The 20,977-nt window shown below is 39.1% G+C and overlaps 1 protein-coding gene across 1 annotated transcript in view; it reads right to left on the bottom strand.

Moving 5' to 3' along the window:
* LOC138851793 (E3 ubiquitin-protein ligase HERC2-like) overlaps positions 1 to 20,773 on the bottom strand; it is a 53,403-nt gene extending 32,630 nt beyond the window's left edge. The window contains exons 1-3 of the mRNA XM_070081268.1: positions 20,547 to 20,773; positions 8,787 to 8,936; positions 7,843 to 8,014 (exon numbers count right to left, since the gene is read on the bottom strand). Coding sequence (XP_069937369.1) covers positions 7,843 to 8,014; positions 8,787 to 8,828 — 214 coding nt within the window. The 5' untranslated portion in view covers positions 8,829 to 8,936; positions 20,547 to 20,773. The remainder of the gene's footprint in view (positions 1 to 7,842; positions 8,015 to 8,786; positions 8,937 to 20,546) is intronic.
* Between the last annotated feature and the right edge of the window lie 204 nt (positions 20,774 to 20,977).

The raw sequence follows: 20,977 nt of genomic DNA, 5'->3' as shown, positions 1-20,977 counted from the left end.
AAAACTCCAGCCCGTCGCGTTAGCCACCCCCGGCCGGGGGTATGGTTTGTTTGCAATTTTGTCATTACGATTTCTTTGTTTGCAATCGTGTCATTATGATTTCTTGAGTCATGTTGACGGCAGTGAAGGGACTTGAGCTAGAGTTCATCACGGCCACGCTAGCTGGAGATTCGTCTGTAAAAACTTGCATTTGTGGTCACAGTGGTGCCTGTGCTAACCTTCCTATGGTGTAGAAATATACCTAGTTGGATGAATCTTATTGTGGCTAGCTGGTCTAGTGGCTAACGCGACGGGCTGGAGTTTTGAGACTCTATGACCGCGGGTTCAATCCCGGCCGGGGGTATGGTTTGTTTGCAATCGTGTCATTACGATTTCTTGACTCATGTCCCTAGAAAGTCACTCTGCCAAGTCTGAAGGATGACCAGGAGCATTGTCTAATACCAGGAGGCACTTAAGGTCTAATTTCTTTTCAATTAGGTAATTTTTCACATTGGGGGCAAATGCATGGTGTAAAAAGTCGTAGAAAAAGTCCCTAGTGACCCATGCCTTACTGTTTGCCCTCCACAGCACACACAAATTAGCCTTGACGACATTGTTTTTCCTGAACACTCTGGGAGTTTCAGAGTGATACACCAATAAAGGCTTCACTTTGCAATCACCACTAGCATTGGCACACATCAACAGAGTAAGCATGTCTTTCATAGGCTTATGTCCTGGGAGTGCCTTTTCCTCCTGAGTAATGTACGTCCTGCTTGGCACCCATGGGACAAGTGGGGCGTGCTCAGGCCAAAGTGGACGTGTCTTGAACGGAACAAATAGTGTTGGTCAGGTTTTTAAGTGCTAGTCGAGGCAAAATTTTTGCATTAAAATGTATCGCTAGTCAGATTCATCGTTAATCGATGCCATCGCTGGTTGAGGGTCCACTGTATTGTTATTGTGCTTATTGCATCAACAGTACCGAGACACTCTTAGTGACTTTAACCCCTTAACCCTTTCAGGGTCGAGAGGCCCTCTCCTAAACTTGTTCTCAGGGTCGAAAATTTTTCGGAAAAAAAAAAATTATTTTTTCTTATGAAATGATAGAGAATCTTTTCCTGATCATAATGACACCAAAATTATGAAATTTGATGGAAAACTTATGGAATTATGCTCTCGCGAAGTTAGCGGTCTCGATGATGTTTACACTTCGGCAATTTCACCCACTTTGAGCCCTATTTTCGGTTAATTCTAGTGAACTAGTCGACAAAAATCATAATTATTTCACTAGAACTCCATTTTTTCTGTCGAATGAGTACAAGAAGCCACCCATTTCAACTATCCAATAAGGTGGTCAGAAACTGGCAATTTTGTGAATTTCACACAGATTTCAAAAGATGCCAATTTCCAAATAGGGTCCAGAATAAATGAGACAGATATTCCTGGCACTAAAATAACATTTTCTTTGTTCATTAGTCATGTCCCCAGGCCCCTCTTACATCTCTTTTGCTTTCCACTTTGAATTTTTATTCTCACAAAAAATAGAAGATTTACTGTTATGCAGACTACTGCATTAGTGTAGAAATGGTCTAAATAATATCAGCGCACTTGTGAACGAATATTAGACTCACTAGTTGACGTGTATTGGATGCATGGCATGATTTGTTTACTTTTGAACTTTAGCAAAAATCGAACATTTCTGCTACTCTGAGCTCAATTTCAATGTACTTTTCATTGTGAAACCAATCAAAATCATCTCAAATTCTGTAACATGTCTTCCATTCAATAAAATGAGACAAAGAAAACAAGAATACAACCATAAATACCATACGAAAATACAGTGCAAAGTCGCTGTTTTAAACCAAAAACATGGTCAGAGTTTTTTTTTTCTCATTATACACTGTGTGCTGCAGGATTTTTTTATACTGTGCACACTGACCACATAGACCCATTCTTTCATATACAGGCCTACCAGCTTTCTCTCACTAGATTTGAAGGCGCTAAAATTTCCGTGTACTACAACGTCAATAACCCTGGCGCGTAAGCCATACTAGTATGTCGGAAACCCTGAAAGGGTTAACTGTCCAAATGCAGATCTAGGTTCACTTGCCCAGCACTCTGAATATTTAAAAAAAAAAAAAAAAAAAAAAAAAAAAAAAAAAAAAAAAAAAAAAAAAAAAAAGAGGACGACATTTTTTTACATAATATAAAAAATATTTGGGAGTGGACGTGTCAACGGATGGGTCTATGAAAGATGAGGTGAATCATAGAATTGATGAGGGGAAAAGGGTGAGTGGTGCACTTAGGAGTCTGTGGAGACAAAGAACTTTGTCCTTGGAGGCAAAGAGGGGAATGTATGAGAGTATAGTTTTACCAACGCTCTTATATGGGTGTGAAGCGTGGGTGATGAATGTTGCAGCGAGGAGAAGGCTGGAGGCAGTGGAGATGTCATGTCTCAGGACAGTGTGTGGTGTGAATATAATGCAGAGAATTCGAGTTTGGAAATTAGAAGGAGTTGCGAGAATACCAAAACTATTATCCAGAGGGTTGAGGAGGGGTTGATGTGGTTCGGACATGTAGAGAGAATGGAAAACAACAGAATGACTTCGAGTGTGTATAAATCTGTAGTGGAGCGAAGGCGGGGTTGGGGTCGACCTAGGAAGGGTTGGAGGGAGAGGGTAAAGGAGGTTTTGTGTGCAAGGGGCTTGAACTTCCAGCAAGCATGCTTGAGTGTATTTGATAGGAGTGAATGGAGACAAATGGTTTTTAATACTTGACGTGCTGTTGGAGTGTGAGCAAAGTAACATTTATGAAGGGGTTTAGGGAAACCGGCAGGCAGGACTTGAGTCCTGGAGATAGGAAGTACAGTGCCTGCACTTTGCAGGAGGGGTGTTAATGTTGCAGTTTAAAAACTGTAGTGTAAAGCACCCTTCTGGCAAGACAGTGATGGAGTGAATGATGGTGAAAGTTTTTTTTTTTTGCGCCACCCTGCCTTGGTGGGAATCGGCCAGTGTGATAATAAAAAAAAATTCTAGTCAGTATGTACTTATGGAGATATAAGGCCACAAAGTCGGCACTTGTCGCTGACCTGAAGGCAACATGAAGCAATGCTGCTTGCAGAAGTGTTGCCGATATACCTTTTTCTCATTTTTTTTTTTTTTACCCTTTCAGGGTCGACAGGCCCTCTCCCAAACTTGTTCACAGGGTCGGAAAAAAAAAAAATTATGAAATCATAGAGCATACTTTTTGTGAGTATTATAGACCCCCAAAAAATTGTTGTGATCAATTCTTACCGACATATGGAAGCATGAAGGAAGAAAGGAAGGCAGTCAGGTCAGTTAGGTCGGTCAGTCGGTCGGTCTGGTCGGTCTGGTCGGTCTGGTCAGTCAGGTCGGTCAGGTCGGTCAGGTCGGTCAGGTCGGTCAGGTCGGTCAGGTCGGTCAGGTCGGTCAGGTCGGTCAGGTCGGTCAGGTCGGTCAGGTCGGTCAGGTCGGTCAGGTCGGTCAGGTCGGTCAGGTCAGTCAGGTCGGTCAGGTCGGTCAGGTCAGTCAGCCAGCCAGCCAGACAGCCAGCTAGACAGCCAGATAGAGAGCCAGACAGCCAGCTAGACAGCCAGATAGAGAGCCAGCCAGACAGCCAGCCAGACAGCCAGCCAGTCAGCCAGACAGCCAGCTCCCTTCCCTACTACCCACACTGCCTCCCCCCCTCTTACTGCCTATCCCCACCACTCAGACTGCTGGAGAGTGAGGTATTCCTTACGTTTTGCTTAGTTGCACATGTGGACTGAATTACCATTCCCACAATACTATGCAGGTGCAGATTTTTTTCCTACTGCACACACTTACCACATAGACCCATTCTATCACATGTAGGCTTATCAGCTCTCTCCTGCTCAATTTGAAGGTGCTAGAATTTATGCGTACTAGTACGTCAATAACCCTGGTGCATAAGCCGTACTAGTACGTCGGAAACCTTGAAAGGATTAATTTGTATAATTTTTATGTTCTGATGATTACAATTTGTAGTAGTTCTTGTGATTTCACAGTAAATCTTCGTTCTGACACTAATATTAGGTACTGAAATAGTACTCAAATAGTCACAAACACAGTGACAGGTGAACATTTTCACCTACCTTAGTCACAAACTATTGTCTAGAAATATATACATAGTACTTATAGGTCCCAGCAATGTTTTGGATATGCAGGAGTATATAATAATAATAATAGTAAGTTCCCTTGAAGCATGACAATGCTGAGAGTGCAGGAATGGTGACATTTGATGAGCATACACTGCAGCCTTGGCTTTATATATTTTCACTGTTATGTCAGTATAGCTACTGAACTCCCCATACTTATACTTGTGTAGTATATTGTAGGTTGTATCCATGTATATATTTAGGCTCTCTTTCAGTAGGCTCAGCGACTAGCATGTGTGACGTCACATGATGCGCATGTGTGCGTGAGAATCCCTGTAACTCTCTCAGTTCCCGCATAGGTCTACGCCAGGCAAGACACAGCAGGTTGGCTCTCTCCCTTCATACTCTGCTAATATAAGTGTTACCATCCAACAAGTGTGTTTTACTCCAATCATCATATCTCCTACGAACCCCCACTACAGTTATGCATAAACATGTGTGTCTGTCTGTTTGTCTGTCTACCTCTGTCTGTTTAGCTCTCTGACTGTCTGTCTAGCCCTGTGTGTCTGCCTGTCTGTCTGCCTGAGTGTGTCTGTCTTTCTGTCTGCTTGTCTCTCGTCTCAGAGAGTTGCTCACGAACCAACTGGTATTACACACGATCACGTCTGCTTCTTAACCCTTTGAGGGTCGACAGGCCCTCTCCGAAACTCGTTCTCAGGGTCGGCCAAATTTAAAAAAAAAAAAATATTATTTTCTCTTATGAAAAGATAGAGAATCTTTTCCCGATCATAAAGACACCAAAAGTTTGAAATTTGATAGAAAACTTACGGAATTATGCTCTCGCAAAGTTAGCGGTCTCGGCGATGTTTACGCATCGGCGATTTTGCCCATTTTGAGCCCCATTTTCGGCCAATTTCACTGTACTAGTCGACAAAAAACATAAATATTTCGCTAGAACTCCATTTTTTCTATCGAATGGGTGCAAGAAACCACTCATTTATGAAATTCAACTATCCAGTACAGTGGTCAGAATTTAGCAATTTTGCCAATTTCACACAAATTTCAAAAGATGCCAATTTCCGAATAGGGTCCAGAATAAACAAGAAAGACATTCCTGGCACTAAAATGACATTTCCTCTAGTCATTAGTCATGTCTCAAGGCCCCTCTTATATTCTTTTGCTTTCCACTTTGAATTTTTATTTTCACAAAAAATATAAGATTTACTGTTATGCAGACTACTGCATTAGTGTAAAAAATGGTATAAATATTATTGGTGCACTTGTGAAAGAATATTAGACTCACCAGTTGACGTGTATTGCACGCTTGGCACAATTTGTTTACTTTTGAAGTTTAGTAAAAATCGAACATTTCTGCTACTTTGAGCTCAATTTCAAGGCACCTTTCTTTGTAAAACCAGTCAAAATCATCTCAATTTCTATAATATGTCTTCCATTCTATAAAATGAGACCAAGAAAACTAGAATACAACAATAAATACCATACGAAAATACACTGCAAAGTCGCTGATTTATTAAAAAAAAATGGTCAAAGTTTTTTTTTTCTCATTATGCACTGTGTGCTGCAGGATTTTTTTTAGACTGTGCACACTGACCACATAGACCCATTCTTTCATATGAAGGCCTACCAATTTTCTCCCACTAGATTTGAGGCCGCTAGAATTTATGAGTACTAGTACGTCAAAAACCCCTACGCGTAAGACGTACTAGTACGACGAAAACCCTCAAAGGGTTAAACAAGTGAAAATGCGTATTACTTGCCAATTGCCAGTCATTATTATTATGTATGAGATCTACAAGCAGAGTATAGCACTTCGTCTAGATTTTTTGGGTTATCCTAGGTAATTTACACTATGTATAATTGTATTTATGTATGTGTTCCTATGAGATAGAGACAGAGATACAGAGAAAGAGATAGAGAGACATAGATAAAGTGGTACCTCGAGTTTTGAACAGCTCCCAACTCGAACAATTATTTAAGTGTATTTTTGTAAGTGCTTTTGTAAGTGTATTTTTGGGGGTCTGACACAGACTAATCTTATTTACATTATTCCTTATGGGAACAAATTCATTCGGTATTGGCACTCAAACAGCCTTCTGGAACAAATTAAGTTCATAACTCAAGGTACCACTGTACAGCCAGACAGATGGAGATAGAGACAGCCAATCAGCCAGTCAGCTGCCAGCCAGCCAGCTGGTCAGCCAAGTACAGTGTAGCAATTTGTCTAGATTTTTTTGGGTTATCCTAGGTAATTTACACTATGCATAATTGTATTTATGTATGTGTTCCTGTGAGATAGAGATAAAGATAGAGAGAAAGACATAGACAGAGACAGATACAGCCAGACAGACAGAGATAGAGACAGCCACTCAGCCAGCCAGCCTGCCGAACATGTATTACACATTCCAGAATTGTTCCTTTTTACTTAGGGCTTAGGTTATAAGACATTCTGGCAGTATGACACTACCAGCTGTACCAAAATTGAAAGGATGTTGCACAAATGTTGCATATGGGATATTATTGAGGTTTTTGATATTTCCGCAACCACTTGTGGCCACATCCACCTCAAAGTCACTAAACTCAGGGTCAACATCACTTTCCTCTTAAAAGGGGAGTGTTAATGTAACATGACATCAGTAAATCCTTGGTATTTGCCGTGCTGTTTGCTCTAACTGGTGCTCAATTGATCTGGTGCTCCCACAAGGTACTAAGTTGTCCCAGATTTTTTTAATACTGCACACACCAAGGGTTAAGAGTCATTCTATGCTGACCAGGCATGTCAGGCCAATTGTGCCAAATTTGGAGGCAAGAAAAATAAAACGTAAATCTACATTTGGAGTGCCAGCGGTAAGAACATAGATCTGCATTTGGACAGTTAAGAGGTTAATGTGTACCTGCATGCCAGCACAGTGTGTAAGTTTATTTAGGTACAGGTACACGTAAGTGCAATTATCAGAGTATACATAGCATACGCAATAACTTGAAAACACTTGAAATTTTGAAGTTTCCGTACTCAAGAGACGCAGAGCTCACAGAGGATGTAAACAAACATAGTTTTGTGTGGATGCTGTAAAAGCAAATCAAGGAGATGTATAAACAAATTTTTGGTCATAATCTTAAATGTCCGTATTAGTGAAGCGCCATAAAGCGGAGCCCTCCTGTATTACCCTAAAACATAACATCTCCACTACCTCCAGTCTCCTCCTCACCACAATGTTTAAAACACATGCCTCACACCCATATAAGTGTTAGTACTACTATATCCTTGTATGTTTTCCTTTCTTTGCCTCCATGGATAAAGTTCTTTGTCTCCAGAGATGCCTTAACACACTACCTACCTGTTTCTCTTAATCAATTTCACAGATCCATCTGCTGACAAATCCAATACATTTAATTTGTCCATATTCCCTCAATATATAGTTTCTTTTTTACACATCAGATGTTTTCCACTGAAAAAGGGTGTCCTAAATAAAAATACTCATCATTCACTATCATTCATTCAACAGTTGTCTTGCCAGAAATATGTGGATATTAAGGTTTAACATTATTAGCTCTAGAGTTAATGGGGTTTTAGAACTGTTAAGGGAAACCACATTTTAAACAAAGAACATATTTTACTAATGTTTAAATTTACTTGGAAATATATTACAGTAAAATCTCCATTTTCAAAGAGTACATAAACACTATAAATTTTCAGTTTTATCTTATCACACCTATCAAAACTTTTGTGATAGCAGGAGCAGCTCGTGGACCAGCTCGACCAGCAACAGCCAGCTTCAGTAGATCCACTAGAACTCGAGCATCATCTTCAGTGAGTCTTCTTGTGAAATCATCAAGCCCATTTGAACCAATTTCATCTTCCGGGGCATCTGCTTCTTCTGACACCTAGAATGTCAAAAGTAATGAATAAGAAATATTTCTACAAGCTACATTATCAAATTAATACTGGAACTTTTGCCTCACATTTATATCTGCCAGCCAGAGAAAAATAAATTAAGGAAAGTCAATTAAAGATAAATTTATCAAAATTATATAATAAAAGTCACAAGACTGTATGAAATCTATGGTAAGAATAATTATCAAGGAAATAGTAGACTTAATGATAATAGAATAACCGAATACTCCTAGATACCACCAGCAATGCAATATTACTGTCCTCTCATCAATTGTGCCGATCTTAAAAAAAAAAAAAAATACTGACTGAAAATAAAAATTTTCGCTTTTGTTCTCAATTTTCATTGTTAGTATTTTAAGAAACTCAATGAGCGTGTGATTGTCACTGTGGCTGACAAAGCCATAATGAAAGTGGGTTTTAGCAGGTCACCCTACTTTTTGGAAGATTACCTTTGAGATATAAAAAGAAAAAGCAAATAGGTCTATAACATAAATGTCACATACAACAAGCTAAGGGTAGAAAAAGTAGACAGTGATATAAACTAACAAGTGGTAATTCAAAAACACTTTAAGTAGGAAAAATCTTTAGTTTATGACATTTCATCCACAGCAAGTATTTATAACTTGAAATAGGTTAAATAAACGTTTTGCTGCTTAAATTGCCTTTTAATTACATACAGATAAATCATTTGTGGTGACATTTGTTATAGGTTTTTCTTTCTTACTGTCACATCACTGAAACAAAAGCTAGTAATGATCTTACAACATCAGCTTTAGTGGTGAGTGTAGCTGCCAGAATGCTCATGGCAGAATGTGAGAGCCTGGATGCACGAGAGGAGAGAGACCCAGTCGAGGGAACTGAAGCCAACTGAAGAAGTACACTTTCTTCACTGTCTGGACTAGTGCCACAGCTCTGCAAAAACCAAACAAAATTATATTAATAACAATGTGTTTTGCCACATTGGCCATATCATCAGTTGAAAGTTTCATGCCTTGAAGCCACTTTAACAATTTCCTCCCAAAGAAGTCCCCTTCATTGTAACTTCTACCAAATTGGCATGTGTCAAAGCTAGCTCATGAACAACAGCAGTTTTCCCACAGTGAATTAAATTACTACTAACTTTTCTTTGCTTTCCACTATTGTTCATTAAAGAAAACTGACTCCCTGTTTAGCTCTAACTTATATTTTATTAAATTCCTTTAACCCTTAAACTGTCAGTACATCAGTGGGATCAGTGTTGGCACCATAGAATCTATGTATAAATCACAGTGCCCTCAAATATGCAGTAAGCAGCAAATTTTGGTGTAGACATGAGTGAATGGGTCTTTGCAGCAGGTGACAGCAGTTCAAAAAAAAAATCCTGTCCACACAGTACATGATTAGAAAAGCTAATAAACTCTGACCTTTTGTTTGGTTCAAAACATCAATTCTGAGCCATTGTCTAGGGTGTTTTCTAATCGTTTTAATGAATGTTTCTTAACAGAATATAGATAAAGATAAAGATTTATTTCTTTGTAAAGGTGTGTAATTACAATTTTTGTTTGCTAAGTACAAAGAAAGCCACTATCATGCTGGGGCATTTCAGGCATACTAATCCTAATACATAGTAACTACTTAAAACTAGACAAGATAATAGTGGTTAACTTTATTACAATCTTATTTAATCTTAATACTAATGTGAGGTAATCAAGGTGAAGGTTTATAAGAATAATAATCTTGAAGTTGCACATCATAAAAACTATATTACAATTAATGGTTCAAGCAGCAATATTTCATGGATTGGCAGATGTTTTAAAGACTAGAGGTCACATAATATAACTAATTTGAAATTGTTTTGGTTGATTTGGTTAGTATTGAGAGATCAGATGATTTTTTTTTAACAAAGTCCTAAATTTTTAAGTAGAATGGTGTATTAGTGAAACGGAAAACTCTTTGGTCGGATTCTGGCCAAACAGTGGCTTGAAATAGGCCTCAACATGGAGAAAAATATTCCATTTTTGTCAATTTTCCTGAAAAAGGGTAAGGCTTCTTTCCCTTGGTCTGTTAATCTTAGTTATATTTTATTAGCCGAGAAATAGGATAATGTAGTTAGATTTTGTGTGCCCTCCATTTTGATGGTAAGTTTTACAGGAGAGACCTGGGGATATGATTAATGAACAAAGGGAATGTTGCTTTAGTGGCTGAAATGCATATAGTGTTTATTTTGAACTCTTTTTTTTTTTTAATTAGAATTTGTTGAATTTTATGTAAAATTGGTCAAATTAACTACTTTTGTGCAGCTGAACAGGCACTTTCTTGCACTCAGAATGGAAGGCATACTAGCAAAATAGCTAGTGATTGGGTCGAATTGAGCAATGGGTTGACTAAAATAGGTCTCAAATTGGGTGAAATCCCTGATTTGTAAAATGCACCCGACTGTCAACTTTGCACCTGCACAGCTGCATAAATTTTCATTCAAATTTTTAATTATTTTTTTTGTATCATCACCTTCAAAAATGGTTTATCATTTCAAAATTTTTTTTAAATCACAGCACCATCAAGCACTTTTAAGGTTGCTTAAGTGGCTGGAAGATTGCTTTAGTGGCTGGAACACCTACAGTTTTTGTTTTGAACTCTTTTTAAATTGGATTTTTTGACAGTAATGTAAAATAGGCCAAATTACTGACTTAGGGGCTCTTAATAAAGTATTTCTGATGGTTTAAAGGGCAGTTTCATATGAGCAATTAAAAATATAGAACACATATTAGCAAAACAGGGTCAGTTTGACAACTGAAATTAGCCTAAAATAGGCCTCATAGTGGGTGAAACTGCTACTACGGAAAGTGCTCTCTGATCAACCTTGCACATATGTAATTCCTTTTTTTTTTTTTTTTAACAAGTCGGCCGTCTCCCACCGAGGCAGGGTGACCCAAAAAGAAAGAAAATCCCCAAAAAGAAAATACTTTCATCAACATTCAACACTTTCACCTCACTCACATATAATCACTGTTCTTGCAGAGGTCCTCAGAATACAACAGTTTAGAAGTACATGTATATACGTATAAAGATACACAACATATCCCTCCAAACTGCCAATATCCCAAAACCCCTCCTTTAAAGTGCAGGCATTGTACTTCCCATTTCCAGGACTCAAGTCCGGCTATATAAAATAACCGGTTTCCCTGAATCCCTTCACTAAATATTACCCTGCTCACACTCCAACAGCTCGTCAGGTCCCAAATACCATTCGTCTTCATTCACTCCTAACATGCTCATGCACGCTTGCTGGAAGTCCAAGCACCTCGCCCACACAACCTCCTTTACCCCCTCCCTCCAACCCTTTCGAGGACAACCCTTACCCTGCCTTCCTTCCCCTACAGATTTATACGCTCTCCATGTCGTTCTACTTTGATTCATTCTCTCTAAATGACCAAACCACCTCAACAACCCCTCTTCAGCCCTATGACTAATACTTTTATTAACTCCACACCTTCTCCTAATTTCCACACTCTGAATTTTCTGCATAATATTTGCACCACACATTGCTCTTAGACAGGACATCTCCACTGCCTCCAACCGCCTCCTCACTGCTGCATTCACAACCCAAGCTTCATACTCATATAAGAGTGCTGGTACCACTATACTTTCATACATTCTCTTCTTTGCCTCCATAGATAATGTTCTTTGTCTCCACATATACCTCAATGCACCATTCACCTTTTATCCCTCATCAATTCTATGATTAACCTCATCCTTCATAAACCATCCGCTGATACATCAACTTCCAAATATCTGAAAACATTCACTTCTTCCATACTCCTCTTCCCCAGTTTGATATCCAGTTTTTCTTTATCTAAATCATTTGATACCCTCATCACCTTACTCTTTTCCATGTTCACTTTCAACTCTCTACCTTTACACACACTCCCAAAATCGGCCACTAACCTCTGCAATTTTTCTTTAGAATCACCCATAAGCACAGTATCATCAGCAAAAAGTAACTGTCACTTCCCATTTTGTATATGATTCCATATAATTTAATCCCACCCCTCTCCCGAACACCCTAGCATTTACTTCTTTTACAACCCCATCTATAAATATATTAAACAACCATGGTGACATTACACACCCCTGACTAAGACCTACTTTTACCGGGAAGTAATATCCCTCTCTTCTACACACCCTAACCTGAGCCTCACTTTTTTTTTATTATTATTATCACACTGGCAGATTCCCACCAAGACAGGGTGGCCCGAAAAAGAAAAACTTTCACCATCATTCTCTCCATCACTGTCTTGCCAGAAGGGTGCTTTACACTACAGTTTTTAAACTGCAACATTAACACCCCTCCTTCAGAGTGCAGGTACTGTACTTCCCATCTCCAGGACTCAAGTCCGGCCTGCTGGTTTCCCTGAACCCCTTCATAAATGTTACTTTGCTCACACTCCAACAGCATGTGAAGTATTAAAAACCATTTGTCTCCATTCACTCCTATCAAACACGCTCATGCATGCCTGCTGGAAGTCCAAGCCCCTTGCACAAAAAACCTCCTTTACCCCCTCCCTCCAACCTTTCCTAGGCCGACCCCTACCCCGCCTTCCTTCCACAACAGACTGATACACTCTTGAAGTCATTCTCTTTCGCTTCATTCTCTCTACATGTCTGAACCACCTCAACAGCCCTTCCTCAGCCCTCTGGACAACAGTTTTGGTAATCCCACACCTCCTCCTAACTTCCAAACTACGAATTCTCTGCATTATTTTCACACCACACATTGCCCTCAGACATGACATCTCCACTGACTCCAGCCTTCTCCTCGCTGCAACATTCATCACCCATGCTTCACACCCATATAAGAGCGTTGGTAAAACTATAATCTCATACATTCCCCTCTTTGCCTCCAAGGACAAAGTTCTTTGTCTCCACAGACTCCTAAGTGCACCACTCACCCTTTTCCCCTCATCAATTCTATGATTCACCTCATCTTTCATAGACCCATCCGCTCCACTCCCAAATATCTGAATACATTCACCTCCTCCATACTCTCTCCCTCCAATCTGATATCCAATCTTTCATCACCTAATCTTTTTGTTATCCTCATAACCTTACTCTTTCCTGTATTCACTTTTAATTTTCTTCTTTTGCATACCCTACCAAATTCATCCACCAATCTCTGCAACTTCTCTTCAGAATCTCCCAAGAGCACAGTGTCATCAGCAAAGAGCAACTCTGACAACTCCCACTTTATGTGTGATTCTTTATCTTTTAACGCCACGCCTCTTGCCAAGACCCTCGCATTTACTTCTCTTACAACCCCATCTATAAATATATCGAACAATCATGGTGACATCACACATCCTTGTCTAAGGCCTACTTTTACTGGGAAATAATTTCCCTCTTTCCTACATACTCTAACATGAGCCTTACTCTCCTCGTAAAAACTCTTCACTGCTTTCAGTAACCTACCTCCTACACCATACACCTGCAACATCTGCCACATTGCCCCCCTATCCACCCTGTCATACGCCTTTTCCAAATCCATAAATGCCACAAAGACCTCTTTAGCCTTATCTAAATACTGTACACTTATGTGTTTCACTGTAAACACCTGGTCCACACACCCCCTACTTCACTATCCTCATAAAAGCTCTTTTCAGCATTTAGTAACTTACTACCTATTCCATATACTTAAAACATCTGCCACATTGCTTCCCTATCAACTCTATCATATGCCTTTTCTAAATCCATAAATGCAATAAAAACTTCCCTACCTTTATCTAGATACTGTTCACATATATGCTTCAATGTAAACACCTGATCTACACATCCCCTACCCACTCTAAATCCTCCATAAGTATTACATCAAATTTAACATTTTAGGTGTCATCACCTTTGGATTTTTTTTTTTTCAAAAGAGGGCTTTCAATCTAAGGGTTGTGGACAGTTTAGGGGCTAACTGCTTAACTACTTCTAACCCTTCAAACACTGTTTCACTCAGTGCTAAAATATCCAGTCATAATATCTAAAATAATCAATATTAACCTTTTGAGGGTCAAGACCCGTTTGCAAACTTGCTCCAAGAGTCGAAAAAATTAAAAAAAAAAAAAATAATTTTTTCTCATGAAATGATTGAGAATCTTTTTCTGAAGGTAATGAAACCAAAAGCATGAAATTTGATAGAAAACTTATGGAATTATGTTCTCGTTAGCAGCCTTGGCGATATTTATGCATCGGCGATTTTTCAGACTTTGAGCCCTATTTTGGGCAAATTCCATTGTTCCAGTCGACCAAGCTCATAGCTATTTTGCTAGAACTATTTTTATTCTATCGAGTGAGTACAAGAAACTGCCCATTTACCTATTTCAACTACCCATTTTTAAACCTACCCCATACCTCTTCGACCGCATAGGCAATGGGGTCGAAGAGGTATGGGGTGGATTTAAAAATGTAGTGTTAGAGTGTTCAGCAGAAGTTTGTGGTTACAGGAAAGTGGGTGCGGGAGGGAAGAGGAGCAATTGGTGGAATGATGATGTAAAGAGAGTAGTAAGGGAGAAAAAGTTAGCATATGAAAAGTTTTTACAAAGTAGAAGTAATGCAAGGAGGGAAGAGTATATGGAGAAAAAGAGAGAGGTTAAGAGAGTGATGAAGCAATGTAAAAAGAGAGCAAATGAGAGAGTGGGTGAGATGTTATCAACAAATTTTGTTGAAAATAAGAAAAAGTTTTGGAGTGAGATTAACAAGTTAAGGAAGCCTAGAGAACAAATGGATTTGTCAGTTAAAAATAGGAGAGGAAAGTTATTAAGTGGAGAGTTAAAGGTATTGGGAAGATGGAGGGAATATTTTGAGGAATTGTTAAATGTTGATGAAGATAGAGAAGCTGTGATTTTGTGAATAGGGCAAGGAGGAATAACATCTTGTAGGAGTGAGGAAGAGCCAGTTGTGAGTGTAGGGGAAGTTTGTGAGGCAGTAGGTAAAATGAAAGGGGGTAAGGCAGCCGGGATTGATGGGATAAAGATAGAAATGTTAAAAGCAGGTGCGGATATAGTTTTGGAGTGCTTGGTGCAATTATTTAATAAATGTATGGAAGAGGGTAAGGTACCTAGGGATTGGCAGAGAGCATGCATAGTTCCTTTGTATAAAGGCAAAGGGGACAAAAGAGAGTGCAAAAATTATAGGGGGATAAGTCTGTTGAGTATACCTGGTAAAGTGTATGGTAGAGTTATTATTGAAAGAATTAAGAGTAAGACGGAGAATAGGATAGCAGATGAACAAGGAGGCTTTAGGAAAGGTAGGGGGTGTGTGGACCAGGTGTTTACAGTGAAACATATAAGTGAACAGTATTTATATAAGGCTAAAGAGGTTTTTGTGGCAATTATGGATTTGGAAAAGGCGTATGACAGGGTGGATAGGGGGGCAATGTGGCAGATGTTGCAGGTGTATGGTGTAGGAGGTAGGTTACTGAAAGCAGTGAAGAGTTTTTATGAGGATAGTGAGGCTCAAGTTAGAGTATGTAGGAAAGAGGGAGATTATTTCCCAGTAAAAGTAGGCCTTAGACAAGGATGTGTGATGTCACCGTGGTTTTTTAATATATTTATAGATGGAGTTGTAAGAGAAGTAAATGCGAGGGTTTTGGCATGAGGCGTGGAGTTAAAAGATAAAGAATCACACAAAGTGGGAGTTGTCACAGTTGCTCTTTGCTGATGACACTGTGCTCTTGGGAGATTCTGAAGAGAAGTTGCAGAGGTTGGTGGATGAATTTGGTAGGGTATGCAAAAGAAATGTTAAAAGCAGGGGGGGATATAGTGTTGGAGTGGTTGGTACTTTTGTTTAATAAATGTATGAAAGAGGGGAAGGTACCTAGGGATTGGCAGAGAGCATGTATAGTCCCTTTATATAAAGGGAAAGGGGACAAAAGAGACTGTAAAAATTATAGAGGAATAAGCTTACTGAGTATACCAGGAAAAGTGTACGGTAGGGTTATAATTGAAAGAATTAGAGGTAAGACAGAATGTAGGATTGCGGATGAGCAAGGAGGTTTTAGAGTGGGTAGGGGATGTGTAGATCAGGTGTTTACATTGAAGCATATATGTGAACAGTATTTAGATAAAGATAGGGAAGTTTTTATTGCATTTATGGATTTAGAAAAGGCATATGATAGAGTGGATAGAGGAGCAATGTGGCAGATGTTGCAAGTATATGGAATAGGTGGTAAGTTATTAAATGCTGTAAAGAGTTTTTATGAGGATAGTGAGGCTCAGGTTAGGGTGTGTAGAAGAGAGGGAGACTACTTCCCGGTAAAAGTAGGTCTTAGACAGGGATGTGTAATGTCACCATGGTTGTTTAATATATTTATAGATGGGGTTGTAAAGGAAGTAAATGCTAGGGTGTTTGGGAGAGGGGTGGGATTAAATTATGGGGAATCAAATTCAAAATGGGAATTGACACAGTTACTTTTTGCTGATGATACTGTGCTTATGGGAGATTCTAAAGAAAAATTGCAAAGGTTAGTGGATGAGTTTGGGAATGTGTGTAAAGGTAGAAAGTTGAAAGTGAACATAGAAAAGAGTAAGGTGATGAGGGTGTCAAATGATTTAGATAAAGAAAAATTGGATATCAAATTGGGGAGGAGGAGTATGGAAGAAGTGAATGTTTTCAGATACTTGGGAGTTGACGTGTCGGCGGATGGATTTATGAAGGATGAGGTTAATCATAGAATTGATGAGGGAAAAAAGGTGAGTGGTGCGTTGAGGTATATGTGGAGTCAAAAAACGTTATCTATGGAGGCAAAGAAGGGAATGTATGAAAGTATAGTAGTACCAACACTCTTATATGGGTGTGAAGCTTGGGTGGTAAATGCAGCAGCGAGGAGACGGTTGGAGGCAGCGGAGATGTCCTGTTTAAGGGCAATGTGTGGTGTAAATATTATGCAGAAAATTCGGAGTGTGGAAATTAGGAGAAGGTGTGGAGTTAATAAAAGTATTAGTCAGAGGGCAGAAGAGGGGTTGTTGAGGTGGTTTGGTCATTTAGAGAGAATGGATCACAGTAGAATGACATGGAAAGCATATAAATCTATAGGGGAAGGAAGGCGGGGTAGGGGTCGTCCTCGAAAGGGTTGGAGAGAGGGGGTAAAGGAGGTTTTGTGGGTAAGGGGCTTGGACTTCCAGCAAGCGTGCGTGAGCGTGTTAGATAGGAGTGAATGGAGACGAATGGTACTTGGGACCTGACGATCTGTTGGAGTGTGAGCAGGGTAATATTTAGTGAAGGGATTCAGGGAAACCGGTTATTTTCATATAGTCGGACTTGAGTCCTGGAAATGGGAAGTACAATGCCTGCACTTTAAAGGAGGGGTTTGGGATATTGGCAGTTTGGAGGGATATGTTGTGTATCTTTATATGTTTATGCTTCTAGACTGTTGTATTCTGAGCACCTCTGCAAAAACAGTGATAATGTGCGAGTGTGGTGAAAGTGTTGAATGATGATGAAAGTATTTTCTTTTTGGGGATTTTCTTTCTTTTTTGGGTCACCCTGCCTCGGTGGGAGACGGCCGACTTGTTGAAAAAAAAAAAAAAAAAAAAAAAAAAAAAATGCAAAAGAAGAAAATTAAAAGTGAATACAGGAAAGAGTAAGGTTATGAGGATAACAAAAAAATTAGGTGATGAAAGATTGGATATCAGATTGGAGGGAGAGAGTATGGAGGAGGTGAATGCATTCAGGTATTTGGGAGTGGACGTGTCAGCGGATGGGTCTATGAAAGATGAGGTGAATCATAGAATTGATGAGGGGAAAAGGGTGAGCGGTGCACTTAGGAGTCTGTGGAGACAAAGAACTTTGTCCTTGGAGGCAAAGAGGGGAATGTATGAGAGTATAGTTTTACCAACGCTCTAATATGACTGTGAAGCATGGGTGATGAATGTTGCAGCGAGGAGAAGGCTGGAGGCAGTGGAGATGTCATGTCTGAGGGCAATGTGTGGTGTGAATATAATGCAGAGAATTCGTAGTTTGGAAGTTAGGAGGAGGTGCAGGATTACCAAAACTGTTGTTCAGAGGGCTGAGGAAGGGTTGTTGAGGTGGTTTGGACATGTAGAGAGAATTGAGTGAAACAGATTGACTTCAAGAGTGTATCAGTCTGTAGTGGAAGGAAGGCGGGGTAGGGGTTGGCCTAGGAAAGGTTGGAGGGAGGGGGTAAAGGAGGTTTTGTGTGCGAGGGGCTTGGACTTCCAGCAGGCATGCGTGAGCGTGTTTGATAGGAGTGAATGGAGACAAATGGTTTTTAATACTTGACGTGCTGTTGGAGTGTGAGCAAAGTAACATTTATGAAGGGATTCAGGGAAACCGGCAGGCCGGACTTGAGTCCTGGAGATGGGAAGTACAGTGCCTGCACTCTGAAGGAGGGGTGTTAATGTTGCAGTTTAAAAACTGTAGTGTAAAGCACCCTTCTGGCAAGACAGTGATGGAGTGAATGATGGTGAAAGTTTTTCTTTTTCGGGCCACCCTGTCTTGGTGGGAATCGGCCAGTGTGTTAATAAAAAAAAATAAAAAAAAAATACTTGTTTAATTACCATAACCTGTTTTAATACCACATTTACTATCTTAGAGTAGTTCCTTAGTAGTCCCAGTGTGTTAATAATAATAAAATTAAAATGATCAGAAATCTGGCCAATTTCACACAAAATTCAAGAAAGGTCAATTTCAAAATAGGCTCCAGAATAAATAATGTTAACATTCCTGGCACTAAAATAAAATTTTCTCTGTTCATCAGTCATGTCTCCAGGCCCCTCTTATATTATTACACTTGCTTTTTATTTTGAATTTTTATTAACACAAAAAATAGAAGATTTACTGTTATTCAGACTACTGCATAATGGTAATAATTGTATGAATAATGTCAGTGCATTTGTGAGTACATATTAAACCCACCAGTTGATTCTTGGACTTCGGCAAAAATCTAGCATTTTTTCTACTTTGAGCTCAATTTCAAGCTAATTTTTTTCTGTAAACCATTCAAAATCATCTCTTTTTCTGTAATATATCTTACATTCTATCAAATGAAACCAAGAAACCAAGAATATAACCATAAAAACAATACAAAAATTCACTGCAAAGTTGCTGTTTTGCACTAAAAACACAGTTGCAGTTTTCTTCTCATTATGCACTGTGTGCTGCAAGATTTTTTTATACTGCACACACCGACTACACAGACCCATTCTCTCATATGTAGGCCTACCAGCTTTCTCCCACAAGATTGGAAGCTACTAGAATTCAGGCATAGTATTACAGGATCAATCCTGGCTTCAAAGCCGTAATATTATGGGACTGACCCCGAAAGGGTTAAATCCACACCTAGGTAGTAGGTTGGTAGACAGAAACTGCGCAGGGAGGAACTACCATCCTGCCAATTGAGTGTAAAATGGAAACATTTAATTGTTTTACATGATGGAAGGATTGCTGGTGTCTTTTTTGTCTCATAAACATGCAGGATACCAGGTATATCCTGATACTTCTACTTACACTTACGTCACACTACACATACAAGTACATGCATATATATACACACCCACCTGGGTTTTCTTCTATTTTCTTACTAGTTATTGTTCTTGTTTATTTCCTCTTATCTCCATGGAGAAGTGGAGCAGAATTCTTCCTCTGTAAGCCATGTGTGTCGTAAGAGGTGAATAAAATGCCGGTAGCAAGGTGCTAGTAACCCCTTCTACTGTATATATTACTAAATTTAAAAAGAGAAACTTTTGCTTTTCTTTTTAGGTCACCATGCCTAAGTGGGATACAGCCGGTTTGTTGAAAAAAAAAATCCACACTAATTAAAACGATCAAATTTCAAGATAAACTTCTTAATATTTTTTATGACAAAAAATGGTGACCAACTTATTTCTCCTGGCATTTTGGTGATCTCCTTTAACATTCATGACCATGAGAGACAGGATGTAAACTTAACTGGTGCTTAGGGAGCTCTTCTATTATGTTTATTGGCTTATGACTACATTTGTTTAAATACAGTATTGTACAATGTAGGAGATACAATACCTCAATTATTTGCTTTTTGCCTCTGGCAAGACAGTGATTGTGTGAATGATGGTAAAAGCGTTTCTTTTTTGGGTCACTAACTTGGTGGGAGATGGCTAGTGTTAAATAAAATACAGTAAAACCTCTCCTCACTAAACGATGGAGTTCTGTTCCTAAGACCATGTCGGTAAACAAATTCATCGCTAAGTGAGGAGCATTCTATAATGGTAGAGAGTTTGTGTCAACCATCTTTGATTTTGTTTTAATATCACCTTTACACCATTTATAACATTTCTGGTATATTTTTAAATGTTTATACAGCAGTGTACTGTATATTGTAATAACAGAATAGAGAAAAACAGTTCTAATATACGTTATTTAGGTATGCATAATGGTCAAAGAGCCAGTCGCAAGTCTGAGTCATCGGTAAACGAGTACGTCACTAAGTGAGGAGAGTCTAAATTTATAGGAGAATGTTTTGCTAAGTAGAACTGCATTATTTGGACTATACAATTCAAACAATACCAGAGCTGTAGGAACTGCAGCAGCATCAAGAGCAGAAGCAGGAGCCTCTCCACCTCCCTCAGCTATTTCTCCTCCATTGGGGCTAGAAAGCGATGATGATGAGTCTGCTATAGCATCAGTTAGGGATTCTGGCGTTGGTAGTCCTCCAACTTTTGGGATGGGTTCACAAACTGAAAACAGAAAAACAAACTCATAAAAAATAAGCCATATATCAATATGACCACAATGTTAAAAAATTAATAATAAGAACTTTTTTTGATGTATTACTCATTAAGAAAGAGAGCAATATGTCAAAAACAAATGCTAAGTCCACTTCTGCAATGTAATGGCTGCTTTTCTTTATGCACAACAGATAAACCCATAAACTGAGCATGGGGAAGAGTAAGATAGCCCTGATAATCATGTTGTGGGCAGTTTTTTCTTCTTGCTAT

The sequence above is a fragment of the Cherax quadricarinatus genome, chromosome 6, assembly GCF_038502225.1.
Source record: "Cherax quadricarinatus isolate ZL_2023a chromosome 6, ASM3850222v1, whole genome shotgun sequence".
Lineage (NCBI taxonomy): Eukaryota > Metazoa > Arthropoda > Malacostraca > Decapoda > Parastacidae > Cherax > Cherax quadricarinatus.
The sequence above is the reverse complement of the archived record's forward strand: the minus strand, read 5'-3'. Positions and strand labels throughout refer to the sequence as shown.